General features: G+C 48.5%; 1 protein-coding gene across 1 annotated transcript in view; it reads left to right on the forward strand.

Annotated features, from left to right (window-relative positions):
- VPS8 (VPS8 subunit of CORVET complex) overlaps positions 1-21,080 on the forward strand; it is a 2,052,516-nt gene that overhangs the window by 1,442,120 nt on the left and 589,316 nt on the right. The window contains exon 39 of the mRNA XM_078680452.1: positions 15,637-15,718. Coding sequence (XP_078536578.1) covers positions 15,637-15,718 — 82 coding nt within the window. The remainder of the gene's footprint in view (positions 1-15,636; positions 15,719-21,080) is intronic.

A 21,080-nucleotide genomic window follows, 5' to 3' on the forward strand; every position in this document is an offset into this window, starting at 1 on the left:
CCTGTGTTCCAAGCCAAGGAAAGCAGCGTGGAGCAAGGAGCTGTGCGGTAAGGAGAGGCAAGCAATCATTTAACCCCTGGGGTGTGCATCTCAGCCAGCGCGGAACCGCTGCAACTTTACACGGTAGGAGCACCCAACCAGCCGGCCGGGCCGTTTACACATCTACGCATTTTTCTACATCCTCTCCGACCTCGACAAGTCCCCGCCGAATATAGTTACTAACAAATACGACCAGATCCTCCGACAGGGTCAAAAGGATTGCGAGGTCCCGACCGGGGAAATGAGATCGAGCAAAACGCGACAACCTGTGGAAAGCAAAAAATCCCCCAAAAAATCAAGAAAGACAACTGCGGAAGCTAAAATGCCATCGGTAACAGGGCCCGATTCAAATCCCAGCGAGAGGTTGGTATCGGCACCAACTCCTGAGTTAACACCAGATCCCAGACAGAAATCCGGACTCCTAAAATTATTTTATCTTAAAGACCCAATGGCGGCAATCTACGCACAGACTGCGGAGGCTTGTAAGTTACCAAGCCCCATCGCGCCACTGAATGTACCCTCCCCACGGGCCAATAGCTTGCAGAACATGTCAAGCAGCGACACAGAGCGTTTATCCCCACCATCGCCTTCAGGTCCCTCTCACCAAGGCAAACTGGCGTTAGTCACCGCCCAGGTGCACAGTCCCAATATTTCTGCAGCCACAAACGAAATTAAGGGAGGCAGAGCCGAAAAGGACTCCTCAGATAATTGCCTTGCGAAGGACATCGGGCTGAGCCAGAATAAAAATGCGATAATCTCGGAGCCAGTCGAAGACAATGACCACACAACGGCAAGCAAGGGCGAACAGGAGGTAAATACAGTTCACAAAAATATATCCAGAAGGAGACCCATGGTTAAAGCCTCTCTTCCTATCAAACGACTCTCAACTTGAAGAACTTACTGAGAGAATTACAAAGTATATCGATTCACAAGGGAGAGTGCCACGAGTAGAATATGGTTTTGAAGACCGACATCTGAGACCGGGTATGCTGGTCTCAACTCCGCGCAGCCCAGAGCCAAAAAGAGACCAACAAAAAGCATGCATAAATGACAGCATTATTATGCTGGCAAATCAACTACACCACACCCATTCAATGCCAATCACAGTTTCATCGGGGAGCTCGTCGGACCTAGAGCCCAACTAAGCAAAACCCAAAAAGACGAGCCCTCCACGTCATGGACCCAATCCCTAATGAGCACTCTGGAGCAAGCAATAAGGGTGCTGAATTATCAATCCAACAAAATGGGAGTCCAGATCGATATTATTACATTGGTGGCAGGGCACTTTTCGAGTATAAATGTAAAACTGGACTCCCTATCACTGCTTTTGACAACTCAGGGGAAATTAGAGCACAATACCAGCGGGTGTAACCAACAACGAAACTGTGGATGTGGAAGTATCATTGAAAAGCTGGCATGCCTCCCGGCCATTTTGATGGACATTCTAGGGGATGTAAAACAATCTTGCGGTCATAGTCAGACGACAGAAACTAAGCCTACCCTGGAGAAACCACAACCACATAAGAGAAAACTCATAAACGGCCCTACAAGAAGCAAACAAATAATGGATCAAGCACAATTATCAAAGGAATGCGGTCTAGATAAAACAGTCTCAGATATAGAAGAAATACAACTTATCCAACAACCCGTTATTGAGGACAATCCAACAAAGAGACAAAGGAAAAGGGTAAGGAAGGCCAGGCTCAAGTACAAGAATCAACTAAACGCAGATCCTGGCAAAATCTTCCCCATATTTAACACCAACATCCATCATGAGAATAAATCCAATCTTTTGAATGGGTCGTCAACGGGTGAGGAAATTCCTGCAGGCCAATTTGACAAACTAAACCCATCAAACATATCAAGGGGCGAAGGCCCTAGGTCAGGAGCCAAATTGACCATATCCCCACTTATAGGGGACAACAGTCAAAGAATCACAAAATCGAACCAGCAATTACAAGCTCAAGAGCCGGGAAGAGAAAAAACGAAGCCAAAACAAGCGGTGAACATGGAGGTTGTGAGCAACATGAGTTGACATCAGCCCTGGTAAAAAACAGTTTGGATACAAAACGCATTCACAAAGAGGGCCGTAATCCTGGCACAAAAATCATTATTGAGCAACAATCACCTACAACATTTAAAAGAAATGCATATGAACCTCATGGACCAGCAGCAGCACTCGAAATTCAAACTGTGCCAACCCCCATGTGAATTCCTGGAAAGGGAACGCAAATGTTCGCTATTGAGAAGGGAGCAAAGTACGGCCCAAATGAAGTTAACCAACACAGCCCCAACTCAAAAAAAGAAAACACAACTGAGGCAGTACAGAAAGAGCAAGAACAACAATTGATCCAGCCCGTTTGCAACAGAATTCAACCTTACAATCCACCATCTTGCAAAGCAGGTTCAACGCAAAAGGAGCCAAGTAATCATCCAGAGCCGTCTGACTTAAAACTAACTTTTATCCCAGAATATCCAACTAGGGGTAAGCAGGACATGTTGAATTGAGGCAATTTGTTAAAATTGTTTAACGAAATATCGGCTCTTAAAGAAATTACTTCCCAGGACCTCTACTCCGTTGAATTCCAACAAAGCATTAACAATGCGGCCATTGAAGAAACAGTTACAACTTGGGCCGCAAAGGACCTGGTAGAAAGGATATACCTGGCAAGACCTCAGTTTGAATCATGGGGAATATCCATAATGCGACACAAGCGTCCGAGGTACCCCTATCCCTTATGTGACCAAGACAAGGGGCAAGGGAGCAGAGGTCAACATTCCTCTTGTCTACGCGGCGCCCGGGCCTCCACGCCAGAGCGTTCAAGCGAAAGACACAAACTACAAACAGTGGGTCTCCATCACGCAGACAGAACGGATTGGTCTTAGATACCCAACGCCCTGTGCAACAAAGCTACCTAACCCAGACCCAAACTCCTCCGTAACCCAGCAGAATGAGAAGCTCCCCCAGAATCTAACAAAGAAATCAACAGTTTCAATTTGCTCGTGGAACATGCACGGCTTTCGAGAAATGGCCCATGATCACGAAACCCAAGCCTTCTTCAAAAGACAAGATATAATTTTGATCCAGGAGTCATGGAAATTGCAATCGAGCCCAATCCTAGGTTTCAAAGAACACCAAATATATGCAGAAAGCCTCTCCATGCACGGTCATCCCCGCGGCGGACTATCAACTTATGTAACCCACAAATATAACTGGGCATCTGAGGAGATAGACGTGGGCCTGAAGTGGGCCCAAGTGATCAGAATCACCGAAGCCCTGTCTCCGGGGATTGAACCATGGAAAATGTTAATATTTAATGTTTACATCCATCCTGACAGAAAGGCTCAAAAAGAAAAACACGCGACCTTGCTGTCATTTATTAAGGCCATGCAAAGGATCCACCCGCAATACCCACTGGTTATTTCCGGGGACTTCAACAACGCCCTCATTGACCAAAACAAGGCGAAGGTGAAGATGACAGGAAACAGTGGCGGAAAAAAATTAGCATCCAGACTAAACGAATATGGGCTGTCAATCCTGAATGGCAACATAAAGGGGGATATGCTGGCAGCCGTCACATATTTGAGCGGTAGGGCCCATTCAACAATTGACTATTCTATAGTAAGTGACGAGTTAATTTCCAGCATCGAATCATTTGGTATAGAACATCGAGTAGAAAGTGACCATTTCCCCCAAATAATAACTTTGAATATTGCACCAAGTACGGCGCCAACAACGTCCTCCCTTCTGCATCACGCATCAAAGTTCAACTTGGGAAAATTAAAATTGCTTGGAGAGCGGTTGGGCAAAATTACGGACTTAGTTAAAGCCCATATGGCCAACCTTGGAACCCAAAACGAGGAGGACCTAGTACCCAACTGGGAGCAAAGGATTCAGGTCCTGCAGCAAAAGTTCCCAGCAAGGTCAGGGAACCACAGTAACCTTAACATCAAGAAGGAGCCTTGGTTCAACATGGATTTAAGAGCCAAAAAAAGAAAGGTCGCCAAGGAGGTCCGAGCCCTCGCAAGCCAAAAAACGTCGGGGTTAGTGGCAAACAAAACCAATCTGAGGGGAGCCAGGAATACCTACAGGAAGGCACTGAGGGCCGCAAAGCACTTATATAAAGAAACCATTTGGAACAAACTGCTAACTGCGGGAAAACATCCCAATAACCGGGTCTTTTGGGGTATCATAAATGACCTTAACCAAGGGGTAAAACTCCAACAAGAAGCCGGGGTTGGAGCAGAAACCTGGATCAGACATGTGCAAACTCTATACAGCAACACAGATTCAGGCCACGTTAAAGGCTTAGGGGCAGCTAAGGACAACACGAAGGAACTAAAAAGAGTGAACAACAAGGAATATAGGGAATCCAAGCGGGAAATACCTGAGAAGGGGCCAATAGATCCAAATGACCTAACTACCAAAAATGAACTGAGGACGTACATTTCAAGATTAAAGTCAGAGGGTGCAGCAGGCCCAAACGGGCTGCCAAACGCGATCTTTAAGCACGACCCGGACCTGTGGGCAGAGACCCTAATGCCTCTGTTCAATCAAATATACAAACTAGCAGAGTTACCCGCCTCCTGGAAAGGAAGTATCATCCATCCCATATTCAAGTGCGGCGACCACCGCAATCCCTCAAATTTTAGACTGATATCCTTAATAGACGTAGAGGCTAAACTCTACGCCTCCTGCATCCTACTCGAATTACAAGCCTGGATATCAGAAACAAAGATTATGCCAAAATTTCAAACAGGATTCAGGCAAGGAATGGGAACGACAACTAACCTAACTTGCCTGTCTATCCTAACGGACTAAGCGATAGCAAAGGGCAACTGCTTGTACGCCTGTTTCATAGACATCAAGTCTGCCTTCGACCGGGTGAACAGAGAGCGTTTGTGGAGTAAATTAGAGAGCTGGGGGATGCAACACCAACTCTTAAGAGCTATCAAAGCCCTACATCACTGTACTTGGGTAAGAGGGAAACTGGGAAACGGAGGCAGTACAACCAGTAGCATCCAAACGCACCAAGGCCTAAAACGAGGCTGTGTACTAGCCCCCACCCTCTTTAACCTTTTTCTCTCCGACCTCACAAGCGCGATCGAATCAGCAGATAGCCACTCTCCATCTTTGGCAAATAATCCAATACACTACCTACAATACGCCGACGACATTGTATTATTGAGCAAAACACCGATCGGCCTACAAAGAGCCATTAATAAATTAACTGTGTATTTAGAACGGGAAAGCCTAGAACTCAACAAAGAAAAAAACCAGAAGTTCCGGAGCATGAGCGGCTTTGTGAAATTCTGTTATAACCTTAGATCTGCAGACACAGATACATTGGACTGGCTAAGCTGGGAGGAAATTAAAAAACGGTGGGACACTGAAACTATCTGAAATTCTGTGTGGAAAAATTAGAAATGGAAGCAGTCTGGAAATTCGGGACAGACAAAGCAAGTCTAAGTAAACTAGCCAACGCGGCAGCAAAAAGGAAATCCTTTTTGGAGGATAACGAGTCATTGGCAAAACGTCAGCACGCCTGGACCATCATGAACTCCTTTATAACCCAAAAACCACATGTATATCTAGCATCCCACTTCAGTGGTCATCTAAAAAAGGCTTTCATAGCCGATCGGATGGGAATGCATGTCACAAAGGATTTACTACCGGCTTGGAAACCGTCCCACCAGACGAAACAATGTCGCCTCTGCGGGTATAAAATCGAAACCCTTGTCCACCTTTTCTGTATATGTCCGGCCCTGACAAGTCAGAGACGACTCTTATTGAAGCTCATCTTCAACGCGCTAAACATTCGTTCTTGCAGACACGCAGTCACAAGCTGGCTCGGAGGCTCCTCCATAATTCTGGCATGCCGTGGAGTCAAATTCCTGGAAGAAGCAAGAAAATGCTTAGAATTAACAGAACAGGAGGTCTACCCAGTTGGCGGGCCAACAGGGTCACCCTAACCCCTGGATCTTACACGCCCTGTCCCCAACAAAAACAAAGGCCGAGAGACAATAACCTCAGTATTTTTATTACATTTTGCACTGTTATTTTATCATGCGAATTTTGTAACAATTTTAACTAATTATGCAAATAAAACTTTTTGACTTTAACTATAGGGGCTTAGGGGCGCCCTGCCACAGGCGATCCGGTGCCTCAGGCGCTTCTGCATCGCCACCACTCTGCTCCGCATGACCCTGTCTGTCTTTCCTTCCACCCTTCTACTCAAGGCTCTCTTCTGCGGAATGCCTTTCCGTGTTTGCCTGTGGTGTTGTTTCCTCCGTCTCTGGAGGCACGGTGGTTGGATTCATGGGGGTGTAATGTCTTTGCTTCTTCCAGCGCTGCCTTGCGGGAGCTTAACTCTTTGTGTGCATTGACCAGGGCTACTTCCAGTTTGAGGGACCCTGTTGTGTCTCTTTTTTCTCATGTTTCCCATGAAGGTGCCCGTGCTGATATTCCGTGCCATGTGTTGGACGGTAGGGAGTTGGCTGCGTTTATTCTTTGTGCGTGCTTGGATGTTGCCGATGCTCTCGCCGTGCTATGGCCACCTCTGTGGCTCTCCGTCGCCATCCTTGTCTGCGTGATGCGGTCTTTCCTGAAAAATTCAGAGAGCGTCTGGTTGATCTGTACTTTGACGGGGTCCTTCTGTTTAATACTCATGCAGACTCTGCCATTCAACGTCTTGTTGCGGGCCTCCGTCCTCCTCCTCCTACTCCTCTGCTTCCTCCTCAGTATGTTAGTTTGTTAATTCTCCGGATCTTGGGGATGTTGTGAGAAGTTGGCCTGGTATATGATGATCACTATTCTAGTGATCACCTTGCACCAGTCCAAACAACCCTTATAGTGATGGTTGTAAGTCAACCTTATAGACCAGCTATCCTAGTGGTAGTGTGGACAGAACAGTCGTAGTCTAAAAGACTCTTGAGGGCGTGTAAAGCCAGCTGTTTTACCATATGTAACCCCTTGAATATCAAATGAAAGGACACCACACAGGATATATATCAAGTATATATGTATTTATTTACTAACACACTCCTCTGAACTCTTTATGAGATCAGAGGCCAAAGAACATAACAAGATACTTAGTCAGAATACGTTAAGTTGTGCAATTTACGGTTAGGCCCTAGGGGCGAAGCAAACCATATATTAAGAAAGTGGTAAAAGTACCACGTCACGAGAAAAGGAAAGGCCTAGGGCCTAGGGAATCGCTGGGGCTTCACTATCTGAACAATAGTTTAGGAGTAGGAGGCCCACAGGCAGCGCGTGCAGTGTCTTTACACACACGTGTGAGTCAATACAAAGTCAATGGGAACTTAGAAGTTAGATTTAGAAGGATTTAGGACACTTCCAGTTTAGCTAGGAGGAAACAACTAAAGACTTAGACACTTGGATAGTCAATACCCTTGGGAGCACCGAAGTACTCGTGTTACCTCACCCACGGACGGTGGGTGCATAGGTGTGAAGATGTGTCGGGTTTCGTCGTTGAGTCCTATGGAGCCTTGAAGAAAAGATGCTGCAGGTGACCAGGAGGAAGATGTCCGGGTGGATCCAAGGGTGGATCGAGGATGAAGAGGACCTGAAAGCAGAGGGGACAGAGTCTGGGTCACTAGCCAGTGACCAGGTGGAACCAGGAAGGAACCAGACGATGTCGAGGAGCAATCAGGTGCTGTCTTGAAGCTCTTCTTTGCAGCCACACGGACCAGGAGGCGTTGGCGACGAACAGGTGCTGGAGAGGAGCTGTCTCACGAAGGTTCTCGCAGATGGAGGAGTCGACTTCCGGATTGGAGTCAACCAGCCTTGGCAAAGGCAACCCACGCAGGTTACAACAAAGGCTTCTGGTGCAGACCAGCAAGGTCTGAGGGGCTTCACCTTTGCAGGGAAGCGAGGGCCAGTCTGGAGCAACCAGACCAGCGAAGTGATTCAAAAGGATTGTCGTCACAGAGGCTACTAGCCAACGGGCCAGCAACCGGACAACGCGTCGAGCAGAACACAAGCAGAAGGGCCCCGCGCAGAACTCGTGGAGTGTGGAGGGCTGACCTTCAGTGCAGGTGGAGCTCGGGTTCGGGGTTTCTCAATCCCCAGTGCACAGCTTTGAGGATGCCTCAGGAGCTGCACTGTTAGCAAGTTGCAGGCTTTCCAAGATGTCCGGTCCCACGTGTCTCGTCGCCTCCACGGATCTCAGCTATGCTGCAGTCGTGAAGAGAGTGTCAGAGAGGTCTGGAAGTCTGGGTCTTGTCAGGCTCTGTGCTCGGGTTCTGGCGGGAACGAAAGCAAAGCAAGCCGTTGATTTGCTGGATGGTGCCTGGTTGCCCAGGGTGGTCACTCCTTGGCCACAAGGGAGATTCTTCAGTCTTCAGCTTCAGCAGAATGTCGAAGGTCCAGAGTTTTGTGTCAAGTTTTGATTCAGGATTAATCTAAAGTCTCAGGACTCAGCTCCTACCTTTATACAACTAAAAGGGGCTGGATTACTTTCTAGGTCCCTCCTATGGGTGGGACCAGGAAGGGGGGTGGTTACACCCCCTCTCCTTTGTCCAGTTTCGCGCCTGAGCTGGGGCTGGAGTGCCCCAGCAAACGGTTTGAACTGGGGTATGCATGGAGCACCTAGTGTGCTCCAGGCAGTGTCTCATTCTATTCAGCCCTCCCTGTCCCAATACACAAAGTCGTGTCTGGGGTGGTGCTCGCACCTCTCCAGGCAGGAAACCTATTGTCCAAACCTCCGTGACTGGAGGGACTCCCAGCAGTAGGAGGTCAGACTTGTGTCGGTGGCAGCAGCGTCCATTTTGTGACGCTGGGGCTCTGGTTAACTTTAACCGGGATAGTCAGCAACAACATGTCTTCTCCCTCTAGAAGGGTGGAATGCTACCCCTGTCGCCAGAATTGGCGAGAGGGTAGTATTCCAAAGCGTATGACACCTTACCCGACATGTTTGGATAAAGCCAAACCAAAGTTAGCATTTAACCGCGAGGTTCATAATGCACTTAAGAGTATATGGTATGGCAATATCATAGAACAGCTATAAGGACATGGTTCCGAAAGCTGCAGACAGGCTCAGCTCATGCTAGAGCACCATCTCACACATAACCAAGCACTCTGCCTCCAGGATTGTTAAGGCCTGCCATAGGAGTGACTTATAGGTAACTGTGTGTCTATATATAAGGGTAGATATAGGAATACTATTCCCAAGCAAAGGGTGATTACACGACCTTGCCCCAGCTGAGTGATCAGCCAGTTGTGTCAGTTTGGATGGCCAGCCAGGGGTGGCATAATACATGCTGCAGCCCCTGCTAGGCCTTGGTTGCACCAATGCCCTAGGCACCTATGGTACACTTGTACAGGGGCTGATAAGGTGAACCAACTCCCAATTGTGGATGTACCAAGAGTACATGGTGAAAATTTAGAGAAAGTGCATCTGGGCTGTGGGTCTGATCAGCAGGCCCACAGCCACATCCAAGTCGAAAACCAGAGAAGCAAAAGCAAAAAGTGGGGGTGACCATAGGAAGCAGACCCTACTCTCGTACAGATGTTATCCCACTTGTTCCTGGATTCTGGGGTTGGAGTGTCCTTTACACTTTCTGTGTGGTTTGCTGTGCCCTTGGGGTCCATTGGTTGACCTGCGTCTTCAGTTGGCTGCTGGTTCAGCCCCCCCTTTTTTGGCTAGAATACACTTTTTGGCTACTACTAAGCCTTCTGTGGTTTTTGCAGCATGTTTATAGTTTTGTTCTCTGATGCGGGATTTCTTCCCTTAGAGTGGTTCCCGTAGATTCTTGGGACATGTCTTACTTCATGTGGGGTACTTGTAGCTATTGTATAGCTCTGTCTTTCGCTGGCAGGGTGTAGACTCTCTTTGCGGGTTTTTGCCTTTCCTGGTGTCGTTGTATTCCGCTGGTGCAGTTTCTTGGTCATTGCCTGGGCGTAGCTGGCGCTGCCTCAGTTCTGTCTTCTATGTATTTGTTGCATCGATTGACTGGCTTGGTATGCCGTCTTCGGCATTGTCCTGCAGTGTTTTCACCCTTCTGTCCGCTGTTTTTGCCTGGTCCTCTGGCGGGTGTTCCAGGGGGGATGCTTTCCTGTGTTGATAGCTGGGCCCGTCCTATTTGTTTCTCCTCTTATCTTCCGACTGGTCGCTTGTTGGCGCCCAGCTGCGCCCGCCTGGACGATGTGGTCTGGATGTTTAGTTTTGTGGCGCTTGTCAGCGTCCAGCGGCGCCTACCTGCTCTCTGGTCTACGGCCAATGTCCTTGGAGTGGGGCCTGGTGCCCCTGCTTCTTGTTTTCCGGGAGGCTTGTGGGACTATGTTTTTCTTCTCCTACCTGCCTTTTTGCGGAGGCACTGTTCTGCCTGGTCTGTTGAATTCCAGCTGTGATGGATTCGGCTGCCCTCTTCACTGGGTATGTTTCCGGTGTAGGGCTCTTGTCTTCTTTTCTACCCCTTCTCCTTGGAGTCTCTGGGTTGCTCCTCTTCCTCTTTACTCCTCTGCCTTGCCTGTACCTCTGGGGCTTCCGGTGAAGGTCCTTGGTATATTGACCACTGGCCTCCGTTCGTATTGCCCTTGCTTTCGCCTGCTTGGTGAGGTTTGGGCTGCCTCTTTATTTGTTATAACACATCCCCTGTGGGGCCGGTGTTCTTCGACGATGCTGAAGTTCTCTTCTGCTTTGGGGGGACTGGGGTCTCTCCCCTGACCCTGTGATTGATCCCCTGTTGGGGACGGCTGGGCTATTTTCCCTGGCCCTGTGATTGTCCTCTGTTGGGGTCTTGTGTTCGCCTGAGCTGGAGAGGTCCTCTCCCAGACCCTCCTTTCCCTTGGGTGTGGCTACGGTATCTATTCTACATTAAGGAATCTGCGGCTAGTTGTCTCTATCAGATGTACGAGTTACTTACCTTCGGTAACGATGTATCTGGTAGAGACGATTCTAGCCGCAGATTCCTTCACGTCCCCCCCTTCCTCCCCGTTCTGCAAGGACCCTTCTTTGGTCTTCTGCACTCTCCTGTCTCTGGGCGGTTGTCTTCTGCGAGTGCCTTTTCTTACTCCCTCCCTAGGGGATGCTAGCCTTGTCGTTTGCTCCATTTATTCACTTGTGGGGATTGGTTGATGATTCTAGGGGTGCATCTGCGCCCCTGTACCCTGGTCTCCAGTGTGGGGTCTGCTCGTGCTTTTTTCCTTTAGTTGACTCCTCTACAGTCCTTGGGGTTGAGGTCTCTTGTCTGGATCTCGACCCTTGGCTCTTTTCAGGAGAGATCCCTCCCTGCTGGTGTTGTCTGGGGGTGAATTGTCGTTCCTATTCCGTTCTGGCCTTGATGCCCTTCTCTGTTCTGGGCTGTGGTTGCAGACTTCTTTGTCTGCTGTGCAATTTTTCACATGTTTTCTTCCCCCAGAGAGGCGGTCATCTTTTTTTGCAGGCTTGCTTGCAGTAGCTGTGCTCTGTTCTTTCCTTCCATGACTTTTGGTGCCATAGTGCATGGCACTATTCTGGATGGTGCTGTTCCTCACCATTCCTTTCTTCCCCTTCTGTTAAGCTGATTTTTTTGCACACTGTTCCAGTATTCTCACAGTTTTTGTTTGTGCTGGCTCCGCGTTGTGGCGCGGAAAAGTTCTCTGAAGAAAACTGACGCAGGCGCGCCGGTGTGGGACTTATGTATCCTCGCTGACGTCATGGACGCGGACAACGTCAGGGCGGAGTCAAGTAGTGCCATCCCCCCGGCGCGCAGGGATGCTGTGGCAAAAAGTTTTCCGGATCCAGTCTCATGCCTGGGGATAATTCTATGTTAAGGAATCTGCGGCTAGAATCATCTCTACCAAATACATCGTTACCGAAGGTAAGTAACTCCTAAAAGCGAAAGGCTTCTTCTGCAAACTGTGACTTCAGGTTTTCAATGGTGGGTCTCATGTACACCTTTTCAAAAAAGAGTCATTTCACACGCCATTTCCTCAAGCAATACTGGTCACAGACACCTCACTCCTATGGTAAGGAGCCCACTTAAGTGAGATAGGAATTATTGTTCAGTTCCATTGCTCCTTAAGTTGATAGACATAAAAGACCTGTAGGCCATTGGAGGCCTTACTTTGGGCCAACAGGTGCAAGCCCTTACAAGCGACATCACTGCATTGTTTTATGTAAACAAACAAGGAGTGTGCTTCCAAATACGCTATACCTCTGGTCTTAGCCCATAAATAAAGCAATTGGTCTGTCAGCAGTTCATCAGGTGAGGAAAGAGATGCAGAGAATCTTCATCCACTCCTAGTGGGCTTCATGTTTCAGACATAAGAGGTGCGAAACATAGACTTACTTAGATGCTGTAGAACATGAAATATCTTGTTGCTCCGTACAGCATCCCTCTCCTTACTCAATGTAGGATGTTGTGGAATGGACATTAAGGGCCAGATAGATTAGCATTATGCATTAGCCAGATATATTAGCTTTATTAGCATTATGAACAGCAATGCCCTAATTGCAATTATTTCCGAATTGTCATCAGGAAAATGCTATTTCTAAATGTATGTAACTTTTTCTGCTAATTAGCGATTTCTAGTGGGTCGCAACTCAACCTCTCTCATGAATATGGAAATAGATCTCAATTTGTAACTCATTAGGAATGAAAGCCATCACAGGGATGGTGGCCTGCTGGGGTCAGCAGACCACCATGTCTGTGATGGTTTTTAATAAAGCAATCTTTTTTTCTTTTTTTTTTTTAAATGAAGTCTTTTTTCTTTAATGGAAAATGGGATGTGTTTAAAAACAGAAAATGATACGTTTATGTTGAGTTTTAAGAGTAGGTTACCACCACATTTGAATTGGTGGTAAAGTATTAATGTTTTGCAACTGGAATTAGGTCACAAAACATTAACACATACTGTGAAATTGTATTTCAAAGGGGTGCCCAAAACACCTCATTCCAAATACCAAATACCAAATCACAAATGCAAATTGTGATTCAGTATTAAGTTACCGAATCGCTATTTGCCTTTTGTATTTTAATATAAGCTTTTTTGCTGTCATTATTGACCCGCTTTGCAAAAAACCTTTGTGCGTCTGGCCCCAAATCCACACTGTGTTTTCTGCTGTCTCTCTCATTTGAAGGGTCATTCAGACGCTAATGCTCTCCAATGCCCATACTGATCGCTCCGGTCTGGACAAGACCAACCTAGTATCCCACTGAGGTGAGCTGCAAGCTTCCCTTGCTTCGTCCAAGGCTGAATAATTTTCTGTCCCAGCGGCAAAGGGCAGTTTCTCCATCCATGAATATCCAGGGTAGACATACATGCTTGGAACTTGAGAAAGGTATAACTGTCACAAATGGTATACACACAGAATGTCATACTGTGTTCAGAGCGGTCCTTGGCAAGGTAGCCTACTCTTGCAGATGGAGTCTCTGGGTGCAGGGGCAATACTGTAGACATGTTTGTAGTGGGAGTGCACTAGTGGATGGGAGTGGTCCCTACAATGGTTGGGAGCACTAAGTTTTTTTAAAATACCCATCACACACCAACAGGACCCTTGGTGTCATGCTTCATCATTAGGGTCTTCACGCCCCTCTACGGGATTAGGCGTGCTACTACCTACGTCTATGTGGGAGCACTTATACACAGACTATGTGTGGTGTGTGTACGAGTTACTTACCTTCGGTAACGAGCCAGGTACTTTTTAACCATCACTCATAACACTTCAAACCCCACTACTCACTGATCACCACAACCCTACACACACCACACATAGTCTGTGTATAAGTGCTCCCACGTAGACGTAGGTAGTAGCACGCCGCATCCCGTAGAGGGGTGCGAAGACACCAATGATGAAGCATGACACCAAGGGTCCTGTTGGTGTGTGAGGGGTATTTTAAAAACACTTAGTGCTCCCCACCATTGTAGGGATCACTCCCACCCACTAGTAGATTCCACTTGTTTTTGAAAGTCTGACCAGGGAGTATGAATCCACACCTTCTCTCTCTCCCCTATTGTTATTTTTATGTAGTGGGAGTGCTACACATTTTAAGATTAGCAGTTTTTCTGGAGGAGCGAAATTAAAAATAACACCTGCTGGTGATTTCAAGTTGTCTGCTCATATATTATTCTTGAGCCTACTGATTGTGTCCCTTGTTTTTTTCCCAGTTCCTAACGGGTCCTCAGTTTGAATCTCACATTTCTCATGGGTCCTCCCTTTCAACATATGTATATCTACTGAAATATGTTGCTTGGAAAACAGCCTTTATGATAACCATTACATCTGGTAGAATAATTGAGGATTTACATGCTATGTCTAACCCTCCACTTTTCACTGTTGTTTCCAAGGGTAAGGGTTAAGCCCTTCTTTCTTCCTAAAGTCATCTTGGAGTTCCCTTAAACCGCAGAGATTCCCTTTCCAGCACCTTTTCCTTCCTGAAGAGGAGAGGTTGCACAGACTAGATCCTAGAAGGGATCTTACTCATTTTCTTGATAGAACTGACAATAAACATTTCATTGCCTTTTAGGTTCTTTCACTGGGTAAATCTGTCGGAAAAAGGCAGTTTGTTAGTGGATTTCCTTGTGCGTTAAGCTTGGGTACAGAGTAACTGTAAAGGCTGTCTACAGGGATGCTTGCTCCTGTGAGAGCTAAGGCAGGTGGGTATGCTCCTCCGAAAGGGGCTCTTGTATGCTATGTGCAACTCGGCCCACATCTGTGCACTGTTTTTATAAGCAATACTGCCTGGTCAAGTAGAAAATTGCAATTTGGGAGGATAGTGCTTCAGAATATTCTGATCTAAGATTTCCTTTTGTTCCTTGGCAATCCTCCTTTTCAGAGATGCTTGTTGATGTAAAAATCAGTGGGATGAGGGTCCTTGAGAAGGGCATATTACTTAGCATTGGTACTGTTCTTTGTGATGGCTACAACAGTTTTTGCAGATTCCATATTTTAATTGTAATTGCATTTATATAGCGATTACTACACCTGACGAGGCGTTGAAGCGCTTTTTCTGTGAGCAGCATGCTACTTCAGAACCCATTCTTTCACTTTCCTTCCTGAGGAATTATTGCCTGTATTATGTCTTTACATTTTTATTGACCACGGTATCAGGTTCCCTCCTTTGTATATGGGTGATATATAAACGGGTGCGACTGATGTCACTGGCTCCTGTGGTGCGGTATATGGCTGGGCCACTGACGTTACTCCCTTTGAAGATGCATAGTCTTTCATGTCTCGCTGGATAGTGCCACCGGTGCCTGTGACATACTATAATTGAACATTTTACATAATCCAGTCTGATGCTTGGGGTTTCATACATGTAATCTGAGTTGTTGCATCTATCAGAAAAAACCCTCTACAATGGTAAATAACTTGTTTATCAGCTAAAATAATTGATAATTCAAAGAACTAATGAAAAATGTTACTTCTCTCTGCTTCCATCTGCAAAAAATTAATAATAGGGGGCATTGGTTGCAGTTAGACATGTGGTATAAAAAAGTGAATTCCATGCGCAATGCATCATGTTAAGTTTTGAAAGTTTTACATATGTTTTGCTCCGTTTTGTTAAGAATTATTTTGAGAAACGTAAAGATCTAGCTGTAGAAATAATTGTATATTAGGTAAATATATGTTTTTTTTCTTATTTTGTTAGGCTGTATGGTTTCCACTGTTGGAGGCAATGATGTCACCCCAGAAGCTATTCAGCTCCACAGCATGTCAGCAGTATTCCGAACGTAAGCCTCATCTACCTTTTTCTGTATAAAATACAGCATTGTCATGCCAGTTATAACTGTAGGTGCTGCTGATTAGTTTTTTGCCAACAAAGTTTAGTAAGAATTATGTTTGTAATTTCATTTTGAATAATTCAATCACAGCTGTGCTGCTACATGTCCAAGTGTAGAAGGTTCAGTGTGTGGCAATTGTTCCTAGTGATTTGCTCATGATTAAATATTTGAATATTTGAGGAAACCTTCTCCCAATGTGAAGCAATTTAAGCCATTATAACTGATGGTGAGGGTTTTATTAGGGTGTTAACTCTTTGGCTGTAGGGACAGGAAGTGTTGAGGCACAGTGGTAGTATTCTGTTCATCAGTAATCCAGATTACTAAACAACGTTTTAATAATATTCAATCATCTTGCTTCCTGTAGTTCCTTTCATTGGTCAGCACCATCAGGTTGTCTCGTGAAGTTAAATGTTAAACATCTTCTATTGCATCTATTGACTCCTATACGGTCAGATGAGTGGAGCTCCATGTCCAGTCTAGGATATTTTAATTTGGATGCTAAAAATGCCTGATATCATCTGTATATTGTAGGAAAATGCCCCTTTTTGCATGGTCTCCCCCCACTTTTGCCTTACACTTGATGCACTTTGACTTGATGTACCCTGGGTCCCTGCCAGGTTCCCAGGGCCCGTGGTTATTCCTAAAGCTGTACCTTTGTACCCCCAATTGGCACATCTCTGGCCACAGGTAAGCCCCTGGTAAAAGGTATCATGCATACCAAGGGCACTGTGACCAGGGAAGACCTCCAAGGGCTGCAGCATCTATTGTGCCACCCTTAGAGGCGCTACACCTTGACACCTACACACTGCCATTGCAGGCTACATGATTTGGTGCAGAGAAAAGTGAACATTTGACATGGCACACATCACTGTAGCCTGCAATTGACTGCCTTTCGCATAGGTTAGCCACCCCTCTTGCCGAGTGCACTAGACCACAGGTGAGGGTACAGTTGCATGAGCACTCTACCCCTACAGTGTTTAAGTCTACTCTTAGACATTGTAAGTGCAGTAAAGCCATAAAGAGTATATGGTCTGGGAGTTGGTCATTACGAATTCCAAAGCTCCTTAATGGCTTTACTAAAACCTGGAAAGTTTGGTAGCAAACCTCTTAGCACATTAAACCCACCCTAATGCCAGTGTGGGATTTAATGTAAAATGCACACAAAGGGCATCTTAGAGATGCCCCCAAAAAAACGACCAGCCCTGATGTGGTTTTTGAAAGGCTGTCTGCCATTTGCCACAACCAGACAGGTTTCTGGACCCCTGGGTAGAGACCCTCCACTGTCTGGGTCCACAGACTAAGCCCATGTTTGGCAGAGGTGTCCTGCCTCCTTCCCCAGGATGGGCTAGGTCCACGAAGGGGAAACTTCAAAGGCCAGCCGCTTTTCTGAGCTGACCCTGCATTTTGCTGCCCCCCAGAAACAGGCTCCCACAGGTTCTGACCCCTACTTTGGGCAGGAGAATTGGTGGGAAAACCAAGTGAGGAAGAGAGGCGTGTCCACCTTTGCCAACACTACCCCTCAGGTGGGGTAGTGGAGGTGAAGCACACATCTCAGACCCCATCATCTTGAAGGTAAGGGGACACAGACAATTAGAGAGGGGCTCATGCGCCCCTCCCACTGGACTGTGGCATAATAAGGGGTGTACTCACCCCAAAGAAGGAAACCATTGGCCCTGACTTACAAACCCCTACAATGCCCTAAAATGTAGTATTTAGGGGCAATCCTGAACAATGCCTCATTAGATTCAAGGAAGAAAGAAGAAGGACCGAAGAGCTGTGCTGACCCAGGAAGAAGAGGGCAACAATTGCTTTGGCCCCAGACCTACCGGCCTGTTCTGACTCTGACCAGCTCAAAGCGAAACCCTGGCGTGTCATGCAGCAAGTCCGAACCTGAAGGACCTGCCCTGCACTCATTTGAAAGACTTTGTCTCCTGTGAGTACCGGATTTGCTCAACAATGACTCCAACACAGAACCTGGATCCAGGCTGTTCCGTGGTTCTGCACTACTGTTCACCTAATGCCCACGGCCCGAGTTCGAGTGGTCTAACACCACAAGGAGGTCTCCACAGCAATCCTGACCTGGGATAATGTGATCCCTGACCTACCTCGAGCTCCAGACCAACACCTGTAGCCTCAACCTGAAGGGTCCTCCCTGACCGCGACCGAAGCTGGTAAGAAGATCCAACTCCTAAAGACACCCCTTTGACTGTTACCCCACGGCATTGGGTAGGACACTCAACGGTGTCCGGGCATCCCCCAAGAACACAACTTACCTCTCCTGCCAGTGATCCCCTTCAGGAAACCTCCTTGCCCAGTTCTGCAGCCTTTTTTTCAAACTAAAAATCTCCATTGCAAACCACAAGGCTTGCGACGTCATTTTGGTGCTCTGCATCCGTCCGCCTCCGTGCTGCTAGTCATGCAGCTCCTGTGTTGATTGTTGGCCCCTGCAGTGCTGATCCTAACCCCAGGAGCGTTTGCTCCCACACCCGAGTGGCCTGCTTGTAAGCAGCCCCTGGCCGAAGGCCCCCTAGCCCTATTGGCTTATAATTGGTCCACCGCACTCTGCACCCGGTTGCCCTGGTGCCACTGGTGGTGCAATTTGAGAGCCTAACTGAACCCCTAAAAGGTACTCTTGCAGGTCGTTTACTTACCTGCAAACCGATAACCTTCATTTCCCCATAGGAACCAATGTTAAGAATCTGAAAGAGACATGTTAGTGATAGTTTCCTTACCTTAGAATATCTCCAGGTGTCAGACTGGATCCGGAAAGTTTTTAGTCAGCAGTACCCCTGCTCGTGGGTAGGTGGCGTTGTGCGGCTCCACGTCCGTCGCTGGCGTTGTAAGCGCTGAGATGACGTCACGGAGACTGCTTAGGCGCCACCCATGTGCGCTGACCTCAGTTCTTTCTTTTTCCGCGCCAGCAAGCGCAGATCCGGTTAGAGCACCTACCCTAGTCACTTTTTGATTAACTTTTTTGAGACTTTTGTCTCTGCTTCTTTTGAGTCCTTGACTCCTGGTGCCACGTAGGGATGCCTGGGTTTAAATTCTGCGGGGCCTGTCGCTGTACGATGTCAGTTGCCGACCCCCATGGTGTCTGTCTCTACTGTCTGGAGCACGACCATGACTCACGGTCATGTTCCGACTGTCTGGCCATGGATCCGAAGGCTTTGGGGGAGCGGTCCAGAAGCTGCTGGAAGCCAGGCAGTCGTCTCCGCGCTGTTCGAGGTCCAGGGGTCCCTCGAGGGACAGGCCGCGGAGCCATCACCATCGCTCCTCGGGGTCTAAGTCTTCGCCCTTGTAATCGGGTAAGAGACGTCACAAGAAAAAATCGAAGAAGCATGTTCCCTATCCGACATCCCCCGTCGGTCTCCAGAGGCGGACGGGGGGCTAGGGATTCATCCCCTGTGACTCCATTGGAGCCTAGGAGTCCTGCGGCCTACCCACCTTATCCGGGGCCGTTGGCGACTCCGGCCCAGGTGCAAGAGTTTCTTGCCGGCACGGACCGCCTTTTCCCGCCTAGGGCTCCTGTCGGCGCCCCTTTGGGCCCCACAGTCCGTTTTGAGTGCCCTTGCTTGCCACCGGCTCCGCCGTCGGTGCCACCATACGCTCCGACCCACGCGCCGCAAGGTCCTCTGCCGTCGGCCCCGGCACCGCAAGGTCCTCTGCCGGCGGCTCCGGCCCCGGCGCCTCAGGATCCTCTGTCGCCGGCTACGGCCCGGCACCCGCTGCGGCTCTTTTCCCGGCGTCGCCATGGGTCCCGTTTGTTCCACCACCGCCCCGAATTCCCGGGCAATTTTGCTCCGAATTGGGACCCTAATTGGGACTTGGTGCCGGAACGGCGCCGACCGGCACGTTGGAGCACTTGTTTTCCCCTATGCCTCCCCCGCTGCTGCCACCTGTACCACGGGCTGTGGAGGAGGGGGATGACTTGGAGGGGTCGGAAGACCCTCTGGCACGGCAGTGCGAGTCTGAAAATGAGTGGGTGGAAGACTCTGAGGACGCAGGCGGCCTTGACCTCTCCTCCGAGCCTGGATTTATGTCTCCTCCCGCAGTCATGGAGCAGGGCGCCACGTATACTATGGCGCTCCATAGAGCAGCTGAGGCCCTTGATCTGCCTACTCTCACTCACAAAACCAACCTCCTTACTGAGGTGCTTCAGCCGGCAGCATGTTCTATGGAACCTCTGCTCCCGTTTAATGAGGCCTTGATGGATGTTTTGATAGGCACCTGGTCTAGGCCAGCCACAGGGGTTCCTGTGGATAAGATCATGGCCAGGCGTCATCGCCCGGCACCGGGTGACTCGGCCTTTCTGACAAATCATCGCACTCCAGAGAGGCTGGTCATTTAGGCCTCCACTTCCTAGAGTGCGTTCCCTACCGCCCGCCGGATAAGGAATCAAAAAAGCTGGAGCAGTTTGGCAAGAGGTTATTTTACTCTGCCAGCTGGGGCCTGCAGTCAGTCAACACCGCATGCCTTTTGGGCCGCTACTCTCATGCTATGTGGGACACAGTGGCGCAGACGCTGCCCCAGTTTCCAGAACAGGTTTGGACTGTACTTTCCCAGGCTGTGGCGGAGGGAAAGGATGCCGTGAAGTTTGCCATTCGGTGTGGCCTGGACACCGCAGATTCTTTAGGGAGAGCAATCTCCACATCAGTGGCCCTGCGTAGCCATGCCTGGCTCCGGTCCACTGGGTTTTTGGGGGACGTCCAGAGTTCCCTCATGGACATGCCTTTGGATGCTACTCGCCTGTTTGGCGATAAGGCAGACAGTGCTCTGGAGCGTTTCAAGGACTCTCGGTCTACGGCCAAGTCCTTGGGTCTCTCCACCACACGCCCGGCCACGTCTTCCTTTCATGGCCACTGAAGGGGCGCCCCTGCCCGCTCGTACAGTCATAAGCACGCACAGTACCAAACTCAGCGCGGCCGTGGGCGTGGAGGCTGCCGTGGCGGCACAGGGGGCTAACGTGTGGGTCAGTCTACCTCCACTCCCGCAGCATCCGCCTTAAAACCTTCCTAGTCCGAGCTTTGGGGTGCACCCCACGCTAGTGGGCGGCAGGATTCAACATCACCTCCCCCACTGGCATTCTGTCACTTCCGACAGATCGGTGCTACAACTCGTCTGGAGGGGTTACTCCCTTCGAGTCTACCCTCTCAGCAATGCCACCTCAGTTCCACTGCATGTCAGGGGATCACTTTGCGCTTCTCCAGCAAGAAGTGATGGCCCTCTTGGCTAAGGGGGTCATCAAGCTCGTTCCTGGGCCAGAAGTAGGACATGGTTGTTATTCCCACTACTTTCTAGTCCCCAAGAAGGA

The sequence above is a fragment of the Lissotriton helveticus genome, chromosome 3_1 (assembly GCF_964261635.1).
Source record: "Lissotriton helveticus chromosome 3_1, aLisHel1.1, whole genome shotgun sequence".
In the NCBI taxonomy this organism is placed as follows: domain Eukaryota; kingdom Metazoa; phylum Chordata; class Amphibia; order Caudata; family Salamandridae; genus Lissotriton; species Lissotriton helveticus.